Below are 25,902 nucleotides of genomic sequence, written 5' to 3'. Positions count from 1 at the left end.
TTCAATTTAGTTTGGAGGGAGATTCGGTTTCAGTGAAGTCAGTACATTTTATGAGTAAGCCTTCTGTGACGTTACCCGCCACAGGGGTCAGAGGTCACCACTCCTTCATACTACCAAATAAGCTAGAAATGATTGAAAAGCATCATAAACCACCAAACAGAATACAGTAAGTTAGTGATTTCAGTTTTTTAAGTGAACTGATTAATCATCATTTTAGACTATGATGTCTGAAGGTTGGCAAACATGCTCATCAACCATACTTATCTATCATTGACCATGATTATTGACTTGACTTTTCATATATAAATGCATCAAAATTGAGAATTTGACTGCTGAACTTTTTGAGAAAAAAAATAAAATCCTTGGGGTTTGAGGGAGTGGTGACCTCTGACCCCTGTGGTGGGTAACGTCACAGAAGGCTTACTCATAAAATGCACTGACTTCACTGATACCGAATCTCCCTCCAAACTAAACTGAAAAGCTGACGGCCCCTCAATATGATCTGATCAATACCACGTTGGCAGATGATTTGTTGACTATGTAATGTCACAGGACTGATAAATTCCATAGGTTGTGTAGCTACGTAATGTAGTCAACAATGAACAACAGCTATGAAACTGAACATTAGCTTCTAATGTTGTAGAATGTGAAGTTATTTGGTAGCCTACTCTGAAACGGTGAACAATATTTTGGTAACGTGAGGTGGGGACCTCTGCTGGAAAGAACCCATAAAGGCGATTTCCACATATAATTAATAAGGCTTTTAATTCACGCTGAACAACTTAATAGTACAACACAAAAAAGAATTTAAAAAAATACAATACATTATCTTAATGTGAATTTGCCAGGCTCTGCATTGCCCATGCCTGGAGAAATAACAAAAAGGATTGTGTACCTTTGTGCCTTTTAAGAGCTAGATCATAGAGCATTGTGAACATATTCACTGCTTAATAACTGTGACATAATCTTATTCAAATAAGCTACAGTAGACTTCTATCATTCTTTCTATGTATCTGGCTCCAACTGGACTCCAGTCTGGAGCATGGGAGCATGAAATAGGCTACTGGTCCTATGGTACACTCTACTGGGTGAAAACAGTAACTAGACTACAGCCTTTCTAGAAGGATGCAAGGGATTAAGTGGAAATGTCAGGTGTGTTGAAAGGAGTAGCCACATAGTGCTTTGCCCCTCCTACAGAGTTCTGTATAACATCAAGTTCAAGTTCAAGTATAGTTTATTGATCACCTACACATTGACATGGCAGTGATATTTTTTGTTCCTGTTTGTTACTTTCTCATCCCTGTATAATACACAATCGATCAATCAATCAATTGAAAAACAATAATAAAGTAAAATATAATCATCATTATAAACATTATAAATGTAGCAGCAACAATAGCAATTTGTTCGATAAAATATGAGGTAGGGAATACATACACAATTATAAAAAAATATAAGAGAATATACTCCCACACGCACACACGCACACACACGCACACACACACACACACACACACACACACACACACACACACACACACACACACACACACACACACACATGCACAAACACACACACTCCCCCAATACAGCGCTTCACAGTAAATACATAGAATTAAAAACCTTGTAAGTGTGTGGTGCAATAAGTGCAGTGTAACCAAGGGTGAGGAGGTGGGTACGAATGGATGAATGGATAGAGACAGGGCTCTAGTGGGTCAGGGTCTGGTGTGAGTCTCAGCTCAGCATCCGGATGGCCTGGGGATAGAAGCTGTTTCTGAGGCGGTTGGTTTTAGCTCTGATGCTGATGTAGCCAGACTTCCTCTTGGACTGCTTCCTGACGAAGAGGCCGTGGCTCAGGTGGCTGGGATCAGCATTGATCTTGTTTGCCTTGGTTATACATGTCTTGGTGTATATGTCCTCCAAGTCAAGCAGCACTCCACCCGTGAGCCGTTGGGCCGACCGCACCACTCTCTGAAGCCGCCGTCTGATCGTGCTCGGAGCAGTTGCCATACCAGGTGGTGATGCAGCCGGTCATGATGCTCTCAATAGTGCACCTGTAGAAGTTCCTCAGTACAGGTGAGGACATTCCAAATTTCTTCAGCCTTCTTAGGTTGTAAAGGCGCTGCTGGGATTTCTTCACCAGCGTGTCCACATGCCGAGACCACTTCATATCCTCCGAGATGTGGACGCCAAGAAACCTGAAGCTCCTGACTCGCTCCACGGCCGCACCATTGATGGTTATGGGTGTGTGTGTGCGTGTTAGTGCTCAGCCTTCTTCCTGAAGGCCAGGATCAGCTCTTTAGTTTTCTCCACATTAAGCTCCAGGTTATTCCTCTGGCACCGTGTGGAGAGCGCCATCACCACGTCCATGTAATCCGTGGTGTTGTTGTGGGATATCAGACACCCTTACTATGGGGTGTTTTTTTTATGTCGGCAGGTGAGAAGCACTATGTGGTTACTCCTTTCAACAAACCTGACATTTCCACCTAATCCCTTGAACCCTGGAAGGCTGTAGTCTAGTAGCTGTAGTTCTGTTTTCACCCAGTAGAGTGCACCATAGGACCATTAGCCTATTTCATGCTCCAGACTGGAGTCCAGTTGGAACCAGATACATAGAAAGAATGATAGAAGTCTACTGTAGCTTATTTAAATACGATTATTTCACAGTTATTAAGCAATGAACATTTTCACAATGATCTATGATCTAGCTCTCAAAAGACACAAAGGTACACAATCCTTTTCGTTATTTCTCCAGGCATGGGCTATGCAGAGCCTGGCAAATTCTGATTAAGATAATGTATTGCACTTTTTTTAAAGATTTTTTTGTGATGTACTATTTAGTTGTGCTCTTAATATATCCATGATCTGCATGCATGTCTCGGAAGCACGCACAGCATAAAGCGAAAACTACCAGACATTGTAATGATTTCTGTGGCAAAGTATGTTTTACAGACGATATAATCTTCTTTGTGGTGTTAAAAGAAAGGAAAAATAATAAACTAGCACGTTCGCGATGAACGCAGAGACGAGTACAGTTCAGGCTTTTTTTTTACCCCCTATATAATATGAATTTTCCCCAAAAATTGCCATTGTTCCCTTTTTATAGATCCCTTCCACTCGATGGTTAACTTCTCTTGGAGGCATGACTGTAACTATACAGATTGTTCAGAACTGTATTTCCTAGAGTTGCTTGTGTGATGTCATGAATAGGTCTGACCTCTCATGGTCCAATATGTGGTAACTTGACATCTTTAGCTTCAGCATACACAGAAAGCTGAGTAGGTATTGAAGGTTTTTGACTTGGGATTACTGATAAATATCAGTGGGTGCTTGTTGCCAATTTGCATATTCATAAATCCTTATATTTTCAGTGAGGGTAATAAAGGGTGTGTAATGTTGCTGAGGCATTTTCAATAGTTTATTGAACAATTTGGTGAAAACCCATATGTATACAAATGGTTATTCAATAAAGAAAGTTTTTTAAGGGCTTGAAATACATCTTGAGGGAATCTTTCAGGCATCCACGTGCTCTGCTAGTCTACAACTTTTTAATTCTCTGTTTTGACCCTCTCTCTCTCTCTCTCTCTCTCTCTCTCCTTTCATCTCTGACACACAAGACACAACCACAGTGGAATATTAATATGTATTGTTATATTGTTCTTTGTTTTAAAGCCATTCAAGTAACATCTGGCAGCCCAATCATGAAGGCATCTCCATGCTCTGCTAGTCTACAAGTTGTAAGTTCTCTCTCTCTCTCTCTCTCTCTCTCTTACATTTAGGTACTTGCCAGTACCGAGTACTGATATGAGTACTTAATAATACCATTACAGCTCTAATAATGACAACGAAAACACGTTTCATTTTCATTAGATGTTCCCCTTTTTCTGACTGTAACATTAAATATACAACATGATGCTGTTGCTGACATTTTACCATTCAACTTTGTTTTTCTGATACAAACAGCATACTTTGCAGTAGAGTTGTTAATAATTAACTGATAGCATTGATCGGTCAAAATTCTTGTTGTCGGTTAACAGTTAAACATATATGTAACAAACAAATGTAATCAAACAAATATTGAAATAGGGCTGTCAAAGTTAACGCAATAAATCTTCTGGAGGTTGTTACGGCCTCCGTTTTCAAGCAAGTGGATGTGAGAGAAGATACTATCATATGAAACAAGAAAACCTAAAGAAACCATTGGTATCAACCATGTCATACTAGCTTGTCATGAAGAAGGTTAAATAACGCTCCAAACTTATGCAAAATTTTGGCGAAGAAAAACTGTCATGGCCATTTTCAAAGGGGTCCCTTGACCTCTGACCTCAAGAAATGTGAATGAAAATGTGTTCTCCGGGTACCCACGAGTCTCCCCTTTACAGACATGCCCACTTTATGATAATCACATGCAGTTTTGGGCAAGTCATAGTCAAGTCAGCACACTGACACACTGACAGCTGTTGTTGCCTTTTGGGCTGCAGTTTGCCATGTTATGATTTGAGCATATTCTTTATGCTAAATGCAGTACCTGTGAGGGTTTCTGGACACTATTTGTCATTGTTTTGTGTTGTTAATTGATTTCCAATAATAAATATATACACACATTTGCGTAAAGCAGCATATTTGCCCACTCCCATGTTGATAACAGTATTGTATAGTTGACAAATCTCCATAAGGTAAATTTTGAACTGATGAAAAATGTACGATCATTTTGCAATTAACTATGGACAATGATACGATTAATCGTGATTACATATTTTAATTGATTGACAGCCCTAATTAGAAATTAAAGAAAGAAAATATCTTTTTTTTACCATGGGCACATTGTTAATTAATACAAAACTTATGTTTTTTTTAATTATGGTGCAAAGTCCGGGTAATGAGCTGCCAGTACTTTTTCTGTTATTTTACGGATTTTTGAACGTGCCCTTAGTGGACGTAAATAATGGTGCCAGCTTGCCCCAATAGCACCATATGCAGCCCGTGAGCAGCTCCTGTGTACAGCGCTCTCCCTCAATACTGGTCCAGTTTCAGGTGTTGTCCCTATTAGTCAGTTAGACACAAAAACTATTAAACAAAATGGGGTCTAGGTTGAAAAATACTGAAGTTACCCTCAAATAAAACTACTTATTTGCACTGTGCAGGATTTCACCAAACCTGTGGAAGAAGTGATGTAAATTTTCAGTCATCATGAAAAATAACCCTGATATGCAAATAATTGTTGCCTGAACCACTTTGCATAACATGGAAAGTGCAGCTAAATCTCAACAGCTGCACATCTACAGTCACGGACTGAATTAGAGGAGCAGAGAAAAGATGATGATGGAAAAAGTTCTTCTCAGCATCGTCGCTCTGTCAGGCAAGAGTTTGATATATTTTTATTGCTTTCCCATTTTTAATACTAGGTATTGTGGTATCCCTGTGACATTACTTTAGGTGTACAATACTCTCCCTTCTTTGATGTACAGTCTAACTTTAATGTAAAATGATCATCTACATTAGTGAGTTCAGTCATTTGTATTAAATCTAATAAAAATGCATGTGTGTCACTACAGGGCTGTGTGCTGTCTCATCACCTGCTAAACGTCAGTACCATTTTGTTTATGACCTGAAGAACATGACTGAAGCACAAAGTTACTGCAGAGAGAAATACACAGACCTGGCCACTATAGACAACATGGAGGATGTGAAGATCCTGAACAACATGGTGGATTTAAACAAAATGGTCAACGCAGATAACAGCCATGTGAGTTCACTTTTCTCTCTCTCAGTATGTCAGTGACAGGTGACATAAAATCTGAGCCTACATAGTAACTAATAACTAAATATACAGTAGTCCTCTCTAAAATGTATTAGAGTAGAATTATAAAGTGTGTTTATTATAAAGGTCCCTCGTTGTGTTTCACCAGACAGTGTTTTCCTGTTAAGCTGCAGTGGAGGGATGCTGACAAAAGGAGGGGATTTTGGATTAGAAAGACTGTAACTTTGGAAGATATCCACGAACATCATAAGCTTCATATTAACTTCAGATCAACTTCTGAATATATTCTTACACAGAACGAGGACTGTGGATTTCATCCTTCCTCATTCACATTGAAAGTGCATTACAAGGGGACCTCTTAATGTCTAGTATGAAAAGCAGGAAGCAAAACCTGTTTCAATGTTCGTTGTACCTGACTGTTGTTTTAAAACAGTCTTGAAAAATGATGAACCTATAATTTGCAAACTGAAACTCTGCTGTGAAAGTTGAGCCAGAGCAATCGTAAAATTTTCTAATAAAGACGTAGAGGATCAGACTGATAGGCAGTATCAAGACTGTAAATGGAAAATGGAAAATTAATGTACAAAATGTTGTCTTGAACAAAAGCTAGAGCAGGGTCTAATTCTTTATATCACAATGAAATATTGTTTTCAGGAAGCCTGGATAGGGCTGTACAATGACCTGGACAGCTGGAGGTGGTCACTGTCAGACACAAGTTTCTACAAACAAGGAGAAACGGAGTTCAGACGATGGGGCTCTGGACAACCGAACAACCTGAAAAGTGAACAATACTGCGCACAAATGTTTAGTTCTGGACAATGGGGTGACATCAGTTGTGAAAGTCACTTGAAGGCAGTCTGCTTATATGTCAGAGGTGAGAATATTAACTAATGAAGTTTCCCTTCTCTGCTTCTCTTTGTTTTCATTATTTGGGCCTTTGTAGTATCAGTCAATCAATCAAACTAACTTTATTTGTATAGCACCTTTCATACAGGTTAGTGCAATTCAAAGTGCTTTACAGGTGAATGACAAGCTGATAATTAGACAGCACAAATGTAAACAGTAAAACTATTTGAGAGTAATGCACACAAGAAATAGAAATGATGAAAAATATATAATAAAAACATTAAAATAGATTTAAAAAAAAGACAGCTTTTTACCAGCCGCCACACTGGTTTTGTTCTCACCTTGTGAGTCTATGTATGAGTCATTATGGCAAAATGTGATCCTGGAGACACCTACTGTAGCAGGAACTACCACAGAGGAGGTCTGAGTACTTTACCAGCTGTTTATACAGAATGGACAGATTCTGTCACTGCGATAGCATCACAACCGTACAAGATGCAGTAACGAAACTTTACAGGAGTGTAGCTGAGATCACAACTAAGGCTGAGTTCAAAGATGGATGTGGTCTGAGCAAGGGGGGTAGGAAGTGGGGAATTGGCAATTGATTTAAAGGACATTTTTATTCACGTGGAGAGACTGTTAAATACTCAATAACATTTATTAACATGATAATGTCTGACATTTTTAAATTTTACAAATCCATTAGTTTATTGATGTGATTCCTTATATCAGTGGATTTATATTATATATTATGTTACATGGATGGTAGGCTGTATGATGCCTCTTCACAGCACTTCACTGTGGTCTATTTTCAGGGCCGAATGTGACATTTATCCTCATCAACATCTCCATGACATGGACTGAGGCCCAGAGCTACTGCAGAGATCGCTACACAGACCTGGCCAGTGTGAGAAACATGACAGATAACCAGAAGGTGCAGGAGCTGTTATCTGCAGGAGAAAACGTCTGGATCGGCCTTTTCAGAGACTCCTGGAAGTGGTCGGACGGAAGTAACTCCTCATTTAGGTACTGGGCAGCAGGACAGCCTAATAACTACGCTGGGAAGGAGCCTTGTGTGGCTGCACACTTCGACTCTGGAAAATGGGAGGACTACCAGTGTCACATCAAGAGTGCATTCATTTGCTACAGTCCACGTGAGTGGTAACCCATGATTCAATATTCACATTTAGATTTAGGTTTACTTTAGCATCAAATATCCCAAATGATAATATAACAAAATCAATAGAAAACATCAAGCTCTGGAGGATGTCACTACCACATTTTCCCTGTCATTGTTTAAACTGAGGAATTTCTACTCATCATATGAACAGAGAGTTTGTAATTTTCTTTTTCACAGCTACGACAAAGCAAGTGATAAAACTGAGTCTGCTGAAAGAGAACCCCTCTCTGGATCTGAATGACCCTGCTGTGATGGAGAGCATCTTGAAGCAGGTAAATCATGTTTTCTACTTTTATGCAAAAACAGAACAACTAAATGACCCTTAAAGGCAAATTAAATAAGATAAGATCAAACTTTACTGATTCCCAGAGTTACAGCAGTACAAGAAACAGTTTGAGGCGGTAGGAAACAGATAAAAAGCTATTTAAAATAATAAATACAGCAAAATAAGAACATTCAGTAAATGACATTCAAAGGCTGTATACAGTATGTTCATTACAATACTTTGGCCATATACATGACATGAGTTGAGTGTTGTGTAGGAAGCCGTGCAGAAGTAAAGAGTCTAGTAGTGTCTACTAGTCTAGTAGAAAGAGGGGGAAGTCAGAAACTACAACAGGTCGGCGACATCTTAGGGAAAACACATGTATACATATGAAGCAGAGTGCTCCTACAATAGAGCTTCCAGATGAGTAAAACATAAATAACAATGCAGATTGTAATCTCTCTATGTGAGTGATAATGTTGAGGAGTTTTGTATCTCAGCTCAAACAGAGGCTGAAGGACCAGGGAGTGAATGACGACATCAAACTGAGCTGGAAGAAGCAGCCGGATGGAAAAGTCTTCCACAAGGAGAAGAAGAAGGACAAAAAGGATGAGCTTTAATGTTGAATTGCTCTGTCTGTTTTCATCAGAGAAAAGTGAATTTCTTTCCTCAAAGTCCTCATGTAACGGGTCAGAATAGAGCTGCAAACAATTAGCTGATTAATCAATTAGTCGCAACTATTTTGAAAATCAATGAATGCTTTTAGTCATTTTCCAAATGCCCAAATATTTGCTGCTTCCAGCTTCTCATATATGAAAATTTGATGATTTTCTTTGTCATTTATGGTCATAAACTTAATGTCGTTTGTCTTTAGACTGTTGGTCGATTAAAACAAGACATTTGAATAGATCTGCTTGGGCTGTGGCAAATTATAACAGGTGTGTTTTACTATTTTCTGACATTTTATAGATAAAATATGATTAGATTAGATACAATACTGTACGATAAGATAAGATTTGACTTAAGACAACTCCAGAGAAAAAAACAACAACTAAAAAAGACGTTAATGTTGTGAAGAATCCCAAAATGAACATGAATAGGTTATAACTTCAAATGACTTATACAGAACATAATAATATGTAATATTCTTATGCTGTCACCTAATTAGGGATGCAAAACTTTAAGCAATTTCCCTAAAATTATTTATCTGACTTTTTATGTGATTGTAATATCTTCCACGCAAAAATGCCAAATATTAATTGCTTCCAGCTTCTCAAATATGAAGATTTTAGGCTTTTATTTGTCATATATGGTCATAAACTTAGTATCGTTGGGTTTTTAGAAATAAAAGTGCCCTCGGGGAAATGCCATTATGAAATAAAAACAGGCTTTTTCAATTTTGAATAAAAATGGTTTATTATGAAATACAAATAATATACAATAAAGTAATGTTTTGTTATTGTGAAAATTAATGATGAACTAACAGTAATGAGTTTGAATAATTTCTTCTCTAATTCCACAAATTGTTGGTTCATTTATATATTTTTACACAATTTATTTGTGTGGCTATTTATTTCATAATCCTTTTTTCATGTATTTATATATCGAACACTTTCCATAATGCAATGAAATAATGACAATTAAAATAAAGATTTTAAACAATGAATGGCTCGTGATCTACAATTTTTTTTTATAAAGGTTCATTATCTCAGAGAGCGCGTCAAGGCAACGTGTTGTTTACGTCATCACGTCAGGCTGTTACCATGGACACGGAGTAGTCACAGCACTCCTGACGTTAGTTAGCTGAACAACAAAACTCCGTTAATTAGTTAGTTTCTTTAGGACTGGGTGAGTACAACTTTGAATAATGTATATATTTTGATACATATATCAGTGTACTATATATTTGAATAGTTTTTGTAAGGCCAGTCACTCATTTAAACCTTATTAATGGAGCAATATAGCAGAATAATGGAAGATAAAACGGACAACAGCACAGTGAGGAAAATAGAGAGACTTCCTGTTCAGCTCCTCAGCCGTTTCCGGTAACACTTCACAATAAGGGTACATTAATTAACATTAGTAAATGCATTAATATGAGACATAAGTGAGCATTGGAAATGGACATCATATACTTCTATCATAATGTTTCTAAACCCTTATACACTTTTACAATTAATTTTAAATAATTCATTCATTCATGTTTATTTCTGTTTTAGTTTACACAACAGAAGTGCTCGCCATCCAATCCCCAAATGTTTTTGATCCTATATCCCAGCATGTCTTTTTCGATGGTGTTCCTCAAGGTCTTGGTGTCTTAATGTGGTATTTTGGAGGGATTATTTATAATTTTTATTAATTTTCGAGTGGTAAAATATGGTTAAATTTAGAACCAAATCTGTGGAACAAAGGGTATCAACCCCAGAAATTGCTGCAACAACTTACGAGACATAAGTGAGAATTGGAAATGGACATCATATACTTCTATCATAATGTTCTACGCCCTTATACACTTTTACAATTAATTTTAAATAATTCATTCATTCATGTTTATTTCTGATTTATGACTACTAGGATAATCACAGCCTCATGAAACTTTACAGCCACAAACTAGAGACCTAGAGCATTCAGAGGATGGATGGCTCTCCTAGCTAGATTAACAATAAGGGGTTTTCTGAGCAGTTTACACAACAGAAGTGCTCGCCATCCAATCTCCAAATGTCAAAAGTTTTTTTTTGTTTCCATATCACAGCATGTCTTTTTCTATGGTGTTCCTCAAAGTGTTGGTGTCTTAATGTGGTATTATGGAGGGAATATTTATCATTTTTATCTGGCTGCTCCATGTGTTTGAATAAACTTCACCGTCAACTCTTTTATAAAAGATGGAGACTGTACTGGAGTCAGACGATGAGGAGCAAGTCAGTGGTGGAGAATCACAGGAGGAGGAGGAGGAGGAGGAGGAGGATGAGGATGAGGAGGACGATGAGCCGATGAAGCTGGACGGAACTCTCCATGTTTCAGCTCCTCAGGAGCTTCTGTGAGCGTTCACAACTCATAAACACACCACACACACTGAAGGAGTCCTTCAAATAACTAATCAATTATTAGGGATGCACCAATACCGATACCGGATCGGATATCAGGCCGATACTGACTCAAATAGCTGGAACAGTTATTGGTGACAATGGATCCGATCTCTTCAATTCTATTCTATATTTATATACTATATATATTATTTATTGGAATTGGAATTCCTGTTTAAGTTTTGACCACATGAAAAAGGTTTACACTTGAACTGTAATTCCTGTTAATTTTGAAGATTTTTTAACAAGTTGCTGGTGTATTTTAATAATAAATAACAATTCAATAAATGTATATCTATGTATTTATTTGTTACATTTTGTTTTACAGAGATAGGAAAGAAATGTTTAAGTCAACCCTAATGTTGCCTTATACGTAAAAGAATGATCCCAGTCACTTCCACACAGTGAGGCATACAGATTATTAATTAAACACTGGTATCTGATCGGTACTCGGTATCGGGACTGAAAATGTCGGATTGGTGCATCCCTTTTTACTATATGTTGTGTTCAATGTATCTATTAATACATTTAAGCCTGAAACAATTTTGATAATGAATTGTTTATTTTACTTTTTTTTTTTTACTTTTTTAAACAAAATTGTCTTTTATGATTGTAAAGTGGTTCAGGTTTTGAACATTTGAGACAAAACAACCTATTCAAATATCTCAACTTGTGCTCAGAGAGAATAGAATGCTCCAGGGAGGACGTATTTTTCTAGGCCAACCAGGAAGTTAGCGTCGCTCTGAGTCCCCTCGACAAAAAGCCAATGGGATTGTTCCATTGGGTTTTGGGTTATTGCAGAAAATAAGCTCTGTGGCAAACAAACGTTTATGATACTTGCACGTTTTGTTCAGCCAGATAATCTCCACAAATGAACACCACTTGTATGATTTTTGTAGTGTGATTGCAATTGGCAGAAGTAAAAAGCTAACGTTAGGCTGTAAACGAACTACGACACAATCGCATGAGCGCGAGTATACACAACGAGGCTTTAATTGAGGACGAGTCGACCTGATGAAGTTTAGTAGTCTCATTTAGCCACTTGTTAGCAACCAGCTTTTTTAAGACACTTTAAGGCTTCTCTCAAGCTTGTGTTAACCACAGACCTTATTTCAGGCATCTAACTAAAAGCTCATTGACTCCCAGACAAAGGAACAGGAAGTGCTAAAAATGCTAACTCATTTCTGGGTTTTAGGGTTCATTCCTGAATCACTCTATGTGCTGGGCAAATATAGACCAAACAATTAATCAAGAAAATAATTTGCTGCGGATTAGTACTTTGTGCACTCAAAATATAAACTCATGCACTTTCATTTACTCCCTGTATTAATAGTGTTATCAGCTTTAATTCCATATGGACCACGTGGACTTGATACAGTTTGATTTAGATTTTGGACTGAGATACGTAAAAATACTTCAGGGTTGATTGTTAAAAACAACACTGTTGTCTTTACAGATTACAATAGATTGTTTTACCTTTGAAACTTTAATGCTACTGCCAATTAGCTCTGCATCTAATGATTACTATTTACTATTACTATTAATCTTATGAATTTGATAATGATTGATGATGGATTCGGAATGGAATTTTTGTAATTTTTGCTTGAAAAGTGACTTAAACGATCAACCGATTGTTGCATTTTAATTGTCTTTTGATTGATTAATAGACTCATTGTTCCAGCTCTACAGCGGCTGTCATCCAATTCATGACAGGTTTTTTTTTTTTTTCAGAGGAGAGACTTCGCCTCTCTATATGAAAATAAATTGAATTGAATTGGAGGTCACAAAAAACCTTATTTCCAATAAAAAACTGCAGATCTCATTAAAATATTCTTTTATTACCAAGGTGTGGGATGATGGGTAAAAGACCTTATTATGACCGTTTTATTCACTGTCTTCAGTAGCCTGAAGTTGGACCAGGCAGGCGAGCTGTATCCTGAGTCCTACAGGGTTAACTCCCCCGACGAGATTCGACTGTTGGCCATCGCCGACAACTTCCAGCGTCAGTATTCACACTTGTACCCCGACCGCAAACCACTGCTGCTCTGCCCCATCAACGAATGTGGTGTTAAGGTAACACTAACAAACCAACTCAACTTTTTGCTTCTGTTTTTCTCTCGCAGGAAGAGAAATGCCACCTGGTCCTCAGGGGTCGTATTACAGAAACTTCTTAACTTGCAGATCCTATCTTAACTGTTTGGTAACCGTGGTAACAAGGGTTAGGACCTGACATTGCCGGTTTAAGGGCCCAGACACACCAACCCAGCATCAGAGGACAAGCGGCGATGAAGGCGGACTCTTGAGTTGCTTCACATCGCCTTTGTTTTGGCCGACAGGTTGCATTTGAACACACTGCAAAGACTACAGCTGACGGCCAGTTAGCGCGTATGTTCTGCGCCTGCGTGACAGGAAATATCTCTCCACACCAGCAGGTGGAGGTAGTCTTTATTCGTCATTCAAAAAGGGAAACGGGAACACAGAAAACGCTGGATATACAAGCCGCTGTTATGATACGTACATGAAACAAAGCAGTGTCTGCCAACCATTTTCACACCACTCTCACTCACCACTTAGCTTCATTCCAGATGGCCATGTCGCATGTCCCAGTCAGTTGCTAGGTAATAGACATCAAATTTGATAAGCAATGTTGGATTCTGTATTTAGGATTTCCTAACCTAAGATAAAATAGGATGAAGTGAGATAAGATAGGATTCCTGAAGTTAGTTAGGATTTGCTTCAGAAATACCAAATTGGGAAAAATCTTGAATTAAGACTTAAGATAAGAAGTTTCTGTAATACGGACACTGATCTTCAAACATCCCATATACTATATGTATCTCCTCTGTCTAATTCCTGTGTATATTTCTCTAATATTCAGAAGTTTGTGTCCATGACTCTTCGGCCCACACCGACAGTCTACCCTGAACTTTTTACCTGGGAGGGCTGTGCCTCCTTTGTGGCTGACTTCCTGTCTCTGGACCCTCTGGAGCCGCCTGTGGACCTGGTGAGGAAGGCAACACTTAATTAGATCTTTAGATCCCTCTTAGTCATGGGCTGCGGTTGAAAAGTAAAAAAATTACGTCCTAATGTCATATCCTAATCTCGTTTCCTTGACCTCGATGGAAAACGTCATGAGGTCAAAGAAAGATGTGAAGGAGAATTCAGAAGGACTTAAGAAAAGACAACCGTGGTGTTGAGAGAATCCGACTGCACTGACACTAGGATACATAATTATGGTGTGACGGCGGCGGATGTTAGTGACGCGGGTCTACCGTGGTAAAATTACAATGTTCTGATGATGGACTACAAAAGGCTTTGGCTCCCCCAGTGCATTATTAGATAGCTCCTTCAGTGACGGCTGCTTCACCCGCTGTGTGTGAAAGAGAGATACAGCAGGTCCTTCTGCTACTGGAACACTTTACATCAACATATAATAAAGGATTATCTGACCTAACGTGGACATTATAAGGTGGACGGCATTATCTCCTTTCCTTTGGTAAAGGATGGTCCAGTGTATCCTATGCTAAATGAGATAATTATTGAAGTATTGAAGCACCTTTCCTTAACATTTAGAGGATTCAAACAGCTCTTATAATGGCTGCTACTGAGATATTTATGGGTCATTTCACTCCGTTAGGAACCTTCCTAAGAGAAAAAGACTTTCGACCGCACCCTTAATTTGTAAGGCAGACTTTCTGTTCTCTTTCTGGTGGATGAAGAAAACCCTCTAAGAAAATATATTTGCATAGTGGAGACTTGTTTTGTGTGTGCGTGTGTGTGTGTGTGTGTGTGTGTGTGTGTGCGCGTGTGTGTGTGTGTGTGTTGCTGTCCCAGCCCAGGTGCATGTCCTCCTCCAGCTCGGTGCTGCAGCGTCAGAGAGCCTCCTGTTTTGAATCTGCAACCCTGCTGTGCAGCCTGCTGCTCGGCGCCCACTACGACGCTTACTGCGTCAGCGGCTACGCTGTCAAAGAGATGTGTCTGCTCGACCAGAGCCTGCAGGAGTGCCCCCTGCTGGACACCGAAGTCAAGGTAACTGGTGCTCTTGGTTCCAGTGTACATTACTGCATAATTACTGTACATATAAAGGGCGGTGAACAGCTTGTACACATCCAGTGTTTCCTCCACAGATTCGGTGACTCACAGATATGTTTGCTCGGTTGTTCTTTGTGTTTGTATGAGCAGAGTGTGATCTCTGAGCAGGAGCCACAGGAGAATAAATACACAGTGAAACCGCTGAGGGAGCTGAAGAGTCACTTTGTGACGCAGCAAGAGAAGAAGAAACAGGAAGCAGAGGTTGCGTTGCTTCAGGAACAAATACTACAAGAGGTAACACATGGATGTACAAAAAGAACTGGATACAGCTTTGTGGGCGGGCTCCTGTTCATTACTATGAAAGTTGCTCAGTGGCGCATGAAGCCAAAATGGCTCGACTGCCGAGGGATAAAGTACCAGGATCATCCGATGATCTTCCACATCCGTTGAACCCATAGAGCAGGCGCAGTAGCGTTTCCTTTAACTCCGCTTCCAAGCCCTCGCTCCAGCATCGGTCTGGGTCTCATTCACATAAACAGAGGAAGGAAAATAACTCTGGATTCAGCTATCAGTGCATTTTACAACTTTTAGGACCTAATAATTTAAATAAGGGCTATTCAAGTGTTCATACTGGGAAGTTGATTTACCCCAAAACAAATTATCTTCTGAGTTACAGACGTCTCTTTCCCAATGTAAGTCTATGGTGAAAAGTCTTTTTGGGCCCAATGGCATCACGTGACGGACACGGAAGTTGTAATTCCACCGTTTGGCCACCATGAAAATTTGCATCAAAGCCCAGCGCTCTTCCTGGGGGCTTGAGGTAACATGATATTTAGCTGGACCGCAGAGGGCCAGCCCTACAAACACAAAAGTCTGTCAATGACCGACTGAGTGATGAGGTTACACGATTGCTCGGCCAATCATGTTGGCGTTTCCTCATTGGTCATTGCCCCTTTAAAATGAAAAGGTGGGAACAATGAGTTTTGAAATGGCGGGGGGCAGCTTTGGATGATGTAGGCTAATCCCCACAGGATTTTGAGAGGCTGTGGTGGGTGACCTCAGACCGTCTAGGGGGTGTTGTGGTCATGCTACCCCGGAAGAAAATTTAGAACATTTTAAAGTTAAAGTTGCGGTGGGTAGAAATGGAGCAAATATGATTAAGAAAAGTTATTTTTATAAACGGTCACTATATCCTGACAATAGTGCATGAGACAAGTAACCTAGTTACCTGAAAAAAATCATGTTCTTCAGTGTCCTTCGGTGCTCCTAACGGCATCTGCAAGATTTCACAGACCGGAGGAAAACAACCAATCAGAGCTGATCTAGAGTCTGCCGTCTCTGAGCAGCTGTCAATCACTCGCCAACTCCGATCAAACGGTCAAACTAGGCAGCGCTGATCAAATATTAATCAATATTCTGTTACTGTAATGTGTATTTCTCTCCTCAAATGTTTTCAGAACCATCTTGTAGTGCACTGTTTAGCTGTAAAATGAGAAAGTTTCGGAGATGTTGAGATCAGTTGAAGAAATATCAAGCACCGCCCACCAGCCTGAGCACAACCAATAGGAACATTCTCTCTATGAAATGACCTGGGATTGGTCAAAGTCTGCCGTCATGGGCTAGATTTTGTAAAGCCTGAAAACAGAGCCATGAGGAGGTGCAGAAGTCTAGTTTTCTCTCAGATCACTTGAATTACAATATGCTGAAAGGTTGTTATGGAATTTTTGCCCAATGATGCCAAAAATATACTGCCTACTGCCACTTTAAATGCATCAATCTGGAGCACCAGTCTGTCTCTACTCTCCCTCCTTTGACCTTTGACCCCTTCTTTCCCATGATAAACAGGAGAGTCAGCAGCGACCTGCTGACCCCCTGCGAGGACTGCGGGTGCACTGTTGGGTGCTGGTGCTGTCAGGGAGTCGGAGCATCCAGGAGAACTTCTTTATCGACCCCCTGATCGGGAACAGCTACTCCACTGACGATGACAACTTCCTGGGCGTCGAGAGCGTGTGGAACAATCTCAACTACTACGTCAACATGCAGGACTGCACTTACGGCTGCGCTGTGAGTCCACGACCACTCCAGACACAATAATATACTGTTAGAGTCAGAATCAATGGAGATAATGGATCTGAAAGTGAGGGTGTCAATGGTCTGCTTATAATACCTCCGGGGCTCCGTGTATTTATAAAGGAAAGACATGGGATCCTATGCTTCTCCTGCTGGTTATAACAATAACAATAGGCTAATATTAATAATTATTACACGGCTTTGTTGAGTACTCGATTCTGATTGGTCAATCACAGCGTTCTACGGTCTGTTATTTCTTAATAGCAGACCATTGCTATGTATAACAGACTGTTGCTATGGACGCAGTTCCGTTTTTGTGTGAAATTATTGATTTCTTCAGTAAGTAGCCGTGTAATAAGCTGGATAATGTACAGCTAGCGGGTCATTGTTGTGAAATAAACCCCTTAAAGGCCATGTAAAACCCCGATGCAGCATCGCCCTGTCGGGATTTATTTCACAACAATGACCGGCTCGCTGTACATTATCCCTTACCTAGGGCTGTACCGGATAGTTCGAAGCTTCATTCATAACGTTGACATTGTAATAATTATTATTTTTAATAATTTACAGAAACATTACGTGCAATAGTCGAACGAAGAGAAAAAAGATAAATAAAAACATGTAGTGAATTTTGGAAATGATTACATCTAACGAAATATTCTTCTTCAATCCATATTTGTTGGCGTTTTGCCTTTCAAAAAAACAACCTTTTCACTGCGGTCAAAAAAACATTTTCTCTCACGCACCAATATTAACGGGGCGGTCCAACAGCAATCAACACCATGATTTAGGCTACATTTATATAACCACAATAAAATAAAGTCACATTTTCTTCATTCACATCGTTCAAAAACCTCAATAGAATGACACTATTTTATAACCACACTGTTGTGTGACGGTATAAACAGAATTATGACACTGATGTCTGAGAAATCAAATCAGCTGTGAAAAAAACACTGCATTGCGAAATACGAAAGTTTCGAATTCGGTTCGGATAGGCTCAAAGAGATTGATGGGTTCGAATTTCTAAATTGGCGTGAGATTTATTCCCACAAATTATTCACGTTTGGTCTGAAAAGACCTTGAAACTACATATATTCTATGTGTGTGTGTGTGTGTGTGTGCGCGTGTGTGTGTGTGTGTGTGTGTGTGTGTGTGTGTGAAGGATATGGTGTATGACCTGGAGGATCTAAAGACGTGGGAGCCAGTCCTGTACGGTGCAATATGCAAAAAGCAGCTGATTCTTGATGTCTTGAAGAAAAAGGACAGCAAGATGATGAACATCAGCAATGATGACGAGGTGTGTAGGTGTGTTTTTCTGTGTGTGTGTGTACATGTTTACATTTGTGTACTGTATATGTGTGTTAATACCCTCACCTTATGTAGCAGTTTGTGGATATTTAGACTTAAAAGAATGACTCAGAAGCAGAGCATATATGATTAAAATTAGGACGGCAGCAGGCAGTCGAACACCTTCAAGGATAAGGCTGGTGATATCTTTCTTGTCAATAAATCCCAGTAAAGCCTGTTTGTTTGTTTTGAAGGAGGATGAGCAGCCACGAGTTCTTGAGATGCCACGATCCTGGGTCAGTTACATCACTATCTCAAAAAAAGGTACAGTAACTCCACATGAGTGCTATTTATCTGATGGTACAGTGTACTGATACGGTACATTACCCTGTACACTCTAGTTAGTGTTTATATGTCATTACATTTATAAAGACGGAGATGTCGAGGATCAGAGCACAAAAACTGACAAAACATTACTGCATCAAGACACAAACATAAAACACCTCAAGGTTTAATATGTAACTTTGCCGCATTAAAATATCTAAAAAAGACTAGACCTATATTATATATTTTGTTGAGTTGTGTACTTAAATTATCCAAAATGTTTCCTACAATTTTCAAACCAGAGAAATCTATCATTTTAATCGAGGTGGACGTTTGTGCATTCGTCCGCGTTGTGGTTGTCTGCCGGCAGCTGTCATAAATAGATTTTTTTATCTAGTTTTAAGCCACATTTTTACGATACACTTTTTAGATCTTGGTGGTTTTTAACCAGATGACAGATTTTAGTCATCGGACATCTGGATCTGTTTCTCAGAGAAACAAGCTGAGCAAACGTTAGGGGCAGCTTGGCTCGCATCCCCTCCAGGACGTCCTGCGTCCGCCGAACAGCGTCTGAAAAACACTGATTTTTAAATGTGAAACTGCTTTATTCAGTGTTTTTACCGGTTTTAATCAGCGGGTCTGTTTGTTTTGGAGAGGAGGAGACCTCTGTGGTAAAAACCTCCTGAACGATGAACACTGAAGGAATCCTAACCGGGAGAAGCTGACCGACATGAAGACAACAACTCCCATGATCCCACGCCGCTTGATCACGTCACCAAACTCCCTCTGTTGTTATTGAGAGACCCGTAGAGGCAGAAAATTATATATTGCGCATTAGGACAGAAATATAATGAGAATTATTCAAATAAAGTGTAAAAAGACACATGGATCAGTGCTGATATCCAGCCCATCTGACGCTTTAAAGCCTCCACAAACTGCTGCCTATCCTTTCTTCTTCAGACCTGGAGACCCGCTGGCCAGGAGGACAGAAGGTGACCCACTACAGAAAAGCAAAGCTGGAGAAGTTTGCAGCGTACCTGAGGTCAGACGGCCTAGTCACACTACTGACCACATACAAAGACCTGGACTGTGAGTGTTTAACACTTGCGCCTAACAAGGGGACATTTTTGGCTTTTTCATTTTTCCATCATTTTGTCTGTATTAACCCTTTGGGACCCACAATAGACACGTTTTCTAAGATAGCACAAGTTCGAGAAACCTTTGACTTTTTAAAAATGTTTTTTTTCGGTACAAGGACGTATTTGACCATAGTCCCTACAGATCTGAGAAAAGTCTTAGAATGTGTCTGAATTTATCTTTAGTGTGAGATACAAGTACAGTTTAACAACAGAGCCCTGAGTGTGTGTTGATTTAGGTTTATGCCGTTTGTGTGTGTTGAAGGCACTGAGATCATCATGGTGAAGGAATGGTATCAACACAGAAACGACCACCTGGAGGAGAGGGAGGTCAACAAGGTCGACAACTTCACCACAGAGCGCTTCAAACGTGGAAGGCGTTTCCACATTTTACGTAAATCTGCTCTCTACTGCTGTCCAGTTAAAACTTCACATCTCCAAAGACACGTTTTAACCGACCTGAATGTGTTCAGAAACAAACAAAAAAACAAACAGAAAATACTATCTCTTTAGATTATCTCCTCCTATTGTTATTTCTTCTTGCATCCTTCTTACTTGTGAGCACACATAAAGGTAAAAAGCAGTTGCTGTGCCCCAATACCACACTACATACTAATCATTCTAAGCAGGTTTTGTAGTTTTTTTTAATCCAGGAAAACAAAACACATTAATACCAAAAGGAAGTGTTAAATCTTTTGACAGAAAATTAATTGGCAATAGTTTGGAGTTAAATATTCACCATGTATAAAATGGTCTCCTGTGAGAACAAAACAGTAAAGTACTCTAATGTCTCTGAATAAGAGCTTTGCACACAACTTGTACTGCCAGGCTTGACTTCTCTGTTTAATCATGTACATAGAGTTTTTTGGTGATTCAATATGCTGGACTACGGCGGCGTATTAGGGCCTTTGTGGGTAAAACAATATATGTATATTACGGAGCCGGGGGAGGGGAGTAATATTCAGAGAAAAAAATTCAGAATTTCCAAGATTAAAGTCGTAAATTTACAAGAAAAAAATCGGATATTCTCTGATATTGAAGTTGTAAATTTACGAGAAAAAACTCCCAAATTGGCGAGAAAAAAAACCTTGAATATTCTCTGAGATTATAAAGTGATACATTTGTGAGAAAAAATCTGAAATTCTCTGAGAATGAAGTCACAAATTTCCGGAGAAAAAAAGTTTGAAAATATTGTGTTTTTTGGTCAAGGAACCACACCACTTCCTCATCAAATTATAGCAATAAGGAAATACTCGTCATTTGAGTCCAGACTCACCTTATTACCATAAGCATCCGGACTATGAAGAGAAATTGCCGTGAGTTTTTTTCCGTAGGTTTAAGACTTTAATCTCAGAGAATATGCAAGTTCTTTTCTTGTATATTTGTGAGTTTTTTCTCATAGATTTGCTGAACAAACTGAATATATTCTAACAAGAACTTTATCTGAACAGTATCTATCACATTAACAAATAATTATTCAAATAATACTTAAAGCCACTATGTCTAGAATGTGAAAATATCTGACTTTGGCACCCCTCAGTTGTAATATTAAAAAAAGACACTAGCACACATTTATGTAGTGAGTTGTAAACCCTGTAACCTGTCATTTATTCATTTATGTCATTTATTTCCTAAATATTGCCTCCTGCTCAGTCCACAGGTACACAGACACCGAGCGAGAGATGGAGTTCAGCAGTGCTCGTGTTGAAAATCTGGTGCGGAGGGTGGAGTCGCCAGGTGAAATGACGGAGATCTTTGAGGGCCGGAACGACTTCCTCTACTACCGCAAGCTCGTCTTTGACAAACACGTCCAGTTTTCAGAACCATGTGTGGACATTGATGTGGCTGACCGACTGCTGCTGCAGGTAAAAATATGTAAACAAGAAGAGAAGAAATTCATCAATTCAGGATATAACCTTACATCTTTGACTGTACAGGTTTTCATAGTAGCTTCTACTACATGTTGATCACAAACAACTTATTGTCAACAAATCCAATGAAAAGACAAAAACCATCAACATGCTCGTCCATCTCTCAATAGAGAGCCGAAGTCTCTCTATACTTTCTGACTTCCTGTCTGTGTCTCAGCTCCAAGCCCATTGGTTCTTACTGAAGACATTAAATTATGAAAAACACCTAAAAGAGCTGGTCCCTGTAGTTTTTAGTAAATGTAACTCTTTAACTATGCTCCGAAATTATGTAATGCCCTACCATCTCGACGGACTTTTTAAACTTAACAGGATTCTTATGTGCCTGTGTGTGTGTTTGCAAACAGACAGTGGTGGAGCGATTCCACAGGAACAGATCCAAACCGGCCAACGCAGACGTGGCCGAGCGAGTGTTCCAGTTGGCAAAAAGACGGATCGAAGTGACCTATCACTTAGAGGATCACAGATTTATCCCTTCAAAGAGGAGCTTCATCAAACCACAAGAGTCGACGGAAAATAAGAAGGCCGAGGACTTCACACCTGACATGGTCTCCAGCTTCCAGGTACAGACAACAATAAGATACAAAGTCCATTTCACTGCCTTTCAAAGTAAAAGTCTTGGAGCTGTTTCTGGGATCACACTCCAATAATAACATGTCTGTTTGTGTTGGGGCGGGTCAGGTGGATCCATCTGAGAAGCCTCTTACGACCCCGATTCTGTGGGAGATACTGGTGGCCCTGATGAAGGATGAGGAGAAGGTGGTTTTCCAAATCAGGGAGTCTAAGAATGAGGTAACAGTCAGTCCTCTTTCTTTAATAACATGTCATGGAAAGGATCTTTTGAAGTAGACTCAGGGGCGAATTCACAAAGAATGGATTGCGGCCGCTGATAGCACCATGAATTGCTCATCACTTGCAACCGCTATCTGCCCCGTCTCAAGGTCCAATTCACCAAATATAATGCACTAATGATATTACAGTGCAAACACACCCATAGATATCTGCAGCTTCGTGCAGTTTGCCCTTTTTTTTACAGAGCGAGAGGGATGAAGTTATCTTTTATTCATTTATATAATAACCTTGTTTTTATTTATTTTTTTCTATTTTCTTTAAATGACATGGAGGGGAGCTTTATTAATTTATTTTTCATGACACAACTGTCATTGCATCCCAAAATATATGAGCTTGAGCGGACACCCCTTATAAATGTGCTTCACCAACTTTAATAATTTCACTGTAACTGCATGTGGCTAACTATGGAGGACGGAACCCGCCAAAATAAAAAATAAATGAATAAATAAATCAATGACTCGGAAAAATAAATAACTATTATTCATTAAATATAGCAAAAATAATATTAAAAATATATGTAGCCATTAATTAATTGATAAAATGTGACATTCTGTTTAGAAGTTTGGGAAAATAAATAAGGGTTGAAATGTAAAGGGAAAATCATGCAAAAATAAATAAATGCATTAATATAAATAAATACATTCATTAAAAAATAAATAAAAAACAAATTCATAAATAAATAAATAAAAAGAATGCAAAAATGTATAAACAATTTAAAAATGTATAAAAATAAATAGATAAATGAAAGGGAAAATTAAACAGAAGAGTAAATACATTTTTTTTTTTTTATTATTTATATAATTTTGATTTTGGCAAGTTCCGTCCTCCATAGCTATCAGCATCGATCTTTGTGAATTGGACTGTTTTTGTAATGAGGCTCATTTGCATAGAAAGTGGCCAACTTTGCTCCAAATATCAGTATATTACCTCATTGAAATACGTCCAAACAGCACAGGAGCACCGAGATGTTATTTGCTTGGCAGCCCAGTTAGGGGTGCATTGAGAATTACATAGTTTCTTTTTGTCTTGCTTGTGCAGGTTTAGCGGCACCAAAAGCCTCACAATCCTTTTGTTATTCGCCCCTCAGTCTGGTCTAACCCTCACTCATCCCACCATCAGTCCTTGCCAACTCCTGCAGTCAAACATTTCCCAGTTTATCACCAGTAAGGTCCCCATGAAGAGCTGACAATGTGATGAACCTTGAGTTTATAGAACATTGTGGTGTTGCTACTTGTACTCAAGTTAAGGAACATTCATGTGTGAGCAGGTGAAAGACATTTTGGCCTGCAGAGTGCAGGAGGAGGCAGACGTTCAGCTTAACGTCTCCCCATGGACGACGACCAGAGCTTCCAGGGCCCGCAGCCAGAGACAGGAAATGGTGAGACAAACACACAAACACACACACACTGAAACTATACATACCCTACTCTACTATACTATACTTACCTACCAACCTACCTCATCTTACCTATTTACAATATCTATGTACCTACTCACTGAATAATTCCTGTATATAATATACATTAAAAATTGCCACACTTTTGTCTGGCAATAGTAGAGTAGAGTAGAGTGTCGGTGGCGTCTTGTGTCGACCATTTCTCTGCCGTTGCAGGAGAGCCTGGCTGCGGAGGAGCAGATGTGGCTGCAGGAGAAGGAGAAGGACCTCCTGGCTGCCCTCCTGATCCGGCTGGACATCACAGAGACTTTGAGCGCCGAAGACGCCAAGCAGCTCCACCACGACTGTTTGGCCGAGTATAAACAGAGACTGGTAGAGCAGGCCAACCTCAGTCAGGAACGATATGAAAGGGTACAGCACAAGTTACTCATGATGTATATTATACCCCTTTTCCACAGCAGATACTTAAGGAAATGTGATGTAACGTGTAACCATGGGCAGATTATGAGACACGCAAAAGACCCCACCACATCTCAAGTGCAAGACACACAGTTGTTGAGCCTCTTTTTATAGTCATTTTGTGTCTCTTTGTTGTCATTTTGCGTATCTTTGTAATAATTTTGTGTCTCTTTGTAGTTGTTTTGTGTCTTTGTAGTTGTTTTGTGTCTCTTTGTGTATGTTTTGTGTCTCTGTAGTTGTTTTGTGTCTCTTTGTAGTTATTTTGTGTATCTTTGTGGTTATTTTGTGTCTTTTTGTAATTCTTTTGTGTCTTTGTTTTGTGTCTCTCGCCTACCAAACAGAACATAGTATAGTATAGTATAGTATAGTATAGTCTGGTCTGTTTAATGACATCTGAAGCATCCTGTTTGTAAAATAGAGTGGAAACCTAGAGAGACTCACAAGGTTCCTAAAGGTTCAGGACATGAGAAGCCTCAGGTTACAGTGTGTGACGTCTCTGCAGTGAAGATGGGCCGTCCAAGTCGCAAGGTCTCAGCTGGTTTTATCTACTGCATCATGTGTATCTGACGGTTGAATATACAGTATTATATAAATTTTTCTAAGGAGACATGCTATGCTATGTGTTGTGTATATTGTATATTCATAAGAACCAATCCTGGCACCTTAAAGATGTAGTTGTTTTTTTTAATTACAAGTTCATAAAAATCTGTGTTTAGGAGACACAGGAGCTGCAGAGGAAACAGCAGTGGTACCAGAGGAACCAGCTCAACCTGACCAAAGTACAGGAGGACGAGTACAAGACCTACTGCTCTGAGAAAACACTACAAATCCATGTCGCCAAGAAACGCCTCAGCATGTACTTACAACCATAAAAAACACACACACACACACACGCTTTTTAACAATTTAAAGTCAAATAATGATCCAAAAGCATTGCTCGGCTAGCTGTTACTGCAGAAAATGAACATAAAGCCTTTTGATATGATAATTATATGATCATTTGTGTGTGTTTATTCCAGGTACAAGGAAGCAGCTCCTCAGAAGTACCAAACTCTGGATCAGAAGCTAAAACGAGACCATCGACTGGCCCCTCACGCCAGACACCTGCCTCCTTTTTAAATACTATATGTAGTGTGTGAATCTTATAAATGTACCTACTTTCCTATAGAGGATGATTAAGAGATTGACATTTGCACATGATCTTTTTCTTGTTTGTAAGTCTTTATCATAAAGTCCATCTGTGTTATATGATTGTATAAACAACCAATTAATTTTTTTGA

At 39.2% G+C, this 25,902-nt stretch overlaps 2 protein-coding genes across 2 annotated transcripts; both read left to right on the top strand.

Annotated features, from left to right (window-relative positions):
• The first annotated feature begins 5,187 nt into the window (after positions 1 to 5,187).
• On the top strand, positions 5,188 to 9,718 carry LOC119489892 (macrophage mannose receptor 1-like). Its single transcript, XM_037772870.1, has 6 exons — positions 5,188 to 5,359; positions 5,556 to 5,746; positions 6,416 to 6,635; positions 7,423 to 7,761; positions 7,965 to 8,059; positions 8,553 to 9,718. Exons 1-6 carry the CDS (start codon positions 5,317 to 5,319, stop codon positions 8,670 to 8,672), a joined length of 1,008 nt encoding a protein of 335 aa, XP_037628798.1. The 5' UTR covers positions 5,188 to 5,316; the 3' UTR covers positions 8,673 to 9,718.
• A 55-nt stretch (positions 9,719 to 9,773) lies between these two features.
• Positions 9,774 to 25,902, top strand: ccdc135 (coiled-coil domain containing 135). Its single transcript, XM_037772865.1, has 18 exons — positions 9,774 to 9,900; positions 10,935 to 11,089; positions 13,037 to 13,208; positions 14,014 to 14,139; positions 14,970 to 15,164; positions 15,318 to 15,461; positions 17,013 to 17,231; positions 18,403 to 18,537; positions 18,782 to 18,851; positions 19,812 to 19,940; positions 20,253 to 20,381; positions 21,641 to 21,852; positions 22,263 to 22,478; positions 22,597 to 22,707; positions 24,035 to 24,145; positions 24,380 to 24,574; positions 25,339 to 25,478; positions 25,642 to 25,902. Exons 2-18 carry the CDS (start codon positions 10,935 to 10,937, stop codon positions 25,739 to 25,741), a joined length of 2,559 nt encoding a protein of 852 aa, XP_037628793.1. The 5' UTR covers positions 9,774 to 9,900; the 3' UTR covers positions 25,742 to 25,902.

The sequence above is a fragment of the Sebastes umbrosus genome, chromosome 6 (genome assembly GCF_015220745.1).
Source record: "Sebastes umbrosus isolate fSebUmb1 chromosome 6, fSebUmb1.pri, whole genome shotgun sequence".
In the NCBI taxonomy this organism is placed as follows: domain Eukaryota; kingdom Metazoa; phylum Chordata; class Actinopteri; order Perciformes; family Sebastidae; genus Sebastes; species Sebastes umbrosus.
The sequence above is the reverse complement of the archived record's forward strand: the minus strand, read 5'-3'. Positions and strand labels throughout refer to the sequence as shown.